Here is a 1,515-nt window from a genome sequence, read left to right as displayed (position 1 = left end):
TGTCGCTTTTACACGTCAACAGATCTGCTGCCACGACGACATAACACTTCAACAACCGCCTGTTTTCTTTTTCCCCATTAGGCTTAAGTTTCAATCCCCTCTTGGAGTATTTCTACAACAATACTTTCGGAAAGCGTGTTTCTTGAACAACACGCTGACCATTAGAACCGCATCATAGGGGTTTATCCGTCCTCTTTGTTTTAAAGGACAGTTATTTTGGATTAACGTCCCTCCTCAGGTGGACCCTGTTTTCAAACCTTTTAGTTGATTTTCAAGTGTCTAACAGAAGCCGACACACTATGGATTTTAATTAATGTTCCTGCAAGACAACACACTTAGACACAGCAGGAGTTCTACCCAACTGCTCTGCTCGTTCTTACAAACAAAAGATGAAGCTCTGATGACTCAGAATACAACGTGTTCAGCTTAGACTGAAATGGTATAAAAGGCAGTGATAGATCCACAGTCCAAAAAAGACCTGAGAAGACAGGATTCAGAAGAAAATCTATCTACTCCAAGCAAACCTCCAGAAGAACCCCACCATGAGGCAGTCCCTCCTGTCCGTCACCTTTGCCGCGGCACTCTTCCTCAACTGTAATGCCCTGTCAATGGTGCTACCCATGGGCAAGGCTGAAGACGGATCCTTGGAGCAAGAGGTTTTCAACTCTCTCCTAAACGACGAGGGAACGGAGAACAATCTGGTTGATGCAGATCTAGCACCCAGAGCACGGACACCGAAGGTGATCGTCATCGCTGCTGATCCATCCATCTGGAGGGACCTGCGAGTGCTGCAGAACGGGCTCTCCGTCTACAAGCGAAGAACCGATGACAACCAGGTCGCTGAGAATGGAGACGCCGGACAGCAGCTGGGCATCCCTATTCTTAGGAGGGACAACATGAGGTGCATGGTGGGACGGGTGTACCGGCCCTGCTGGGAAGTCTAGGACTGTTGTTCTATTCTTCAAGGCGACCAAACCGAAGAAAAAAAAGATACAGTTTCCTGTCTCATACTGCTGTGTGACATAATCAAGAAATATGTGAATGAGTATTGAAATTCTTGTAGATATGAAAATAAATGTTACCTTCTGCTTTATTTCTGGGCTTTTTTCTTTGAAAATATGACAGAAAATGTTTTCCAAGTACACTTGTCCTGCCTTAACTTCCTTTGTGTACATGGAGCTTTTCTATTATCTGTAAGTATAAGGTTTATTCTACCTTCTAACAGACAATACCATCACCGTCTTCTTTATGCATTTCCAGTGTAAGATTTGAGAGTGAACAATATTCTTTCCATCAATCCAGAAAGTTTAAGCAATGGAACAAACAGGAATTGAAGACACTTGTTAAAGAGGCATTAAATCTGAATTTTGGGGAAGAGATTAGAGATTTGCAAGCAAACTATTAAGTGTGGGAGTCACATGTTGTGGAAGACCAGTCCAACAACTAAGAGTGAAATCAAACAAATTTTTATTTTAGAATAAATAGTTTAATGCTGTGTAATAATTACAAATTTAA

General features: G+C 42.3%; 1 protein-coding gene across 1 annotated transcript; it reads left to right on the top strand.

Annotated features, from left to right (window-relative positions):
* The first annotated feature begins 498 nt into the window (after window positions 1-498).
* LOC107083747 (pro-MCH-like) lies at window positions 499-996 on the top strand. The gene has a single exon (XM_015373188.1). It carries the CDS (start codon window positions 543-545, stop codon window positions 942-944), a length of 402 nt encoding a protein of 133 aa, XP_015228674.1. The 5' UTR covers window positions 499-542; the 3' UTR covers window positions 945-996.
* Window positions 997-1,515: the final 519 nt, after the last annotated feature.

The sequence above is a fragment of the Cyprinodon variegatus genome, unplaced genomic scaffold (genome assembly GCF_000732505.1).
Source record: "Cyprinodon variegatus isolate N-32 unplaced genomic scaffold, C_variegatus-1.0 Scaffold82, whole genome shotgun sequence".
In the NCBI taxonomy this organism is placed as follows: domain Eukaryota; kingdom Metazoa; phylum Chordata; class Actinopteri; order Cyprinodontiformes; family Cyprinodontidae; genus Cyprinodon; species Cyprinodon variegatus.
This window is presented reverse-complemented; position numbering and strand designations above follow the sequence as displayed.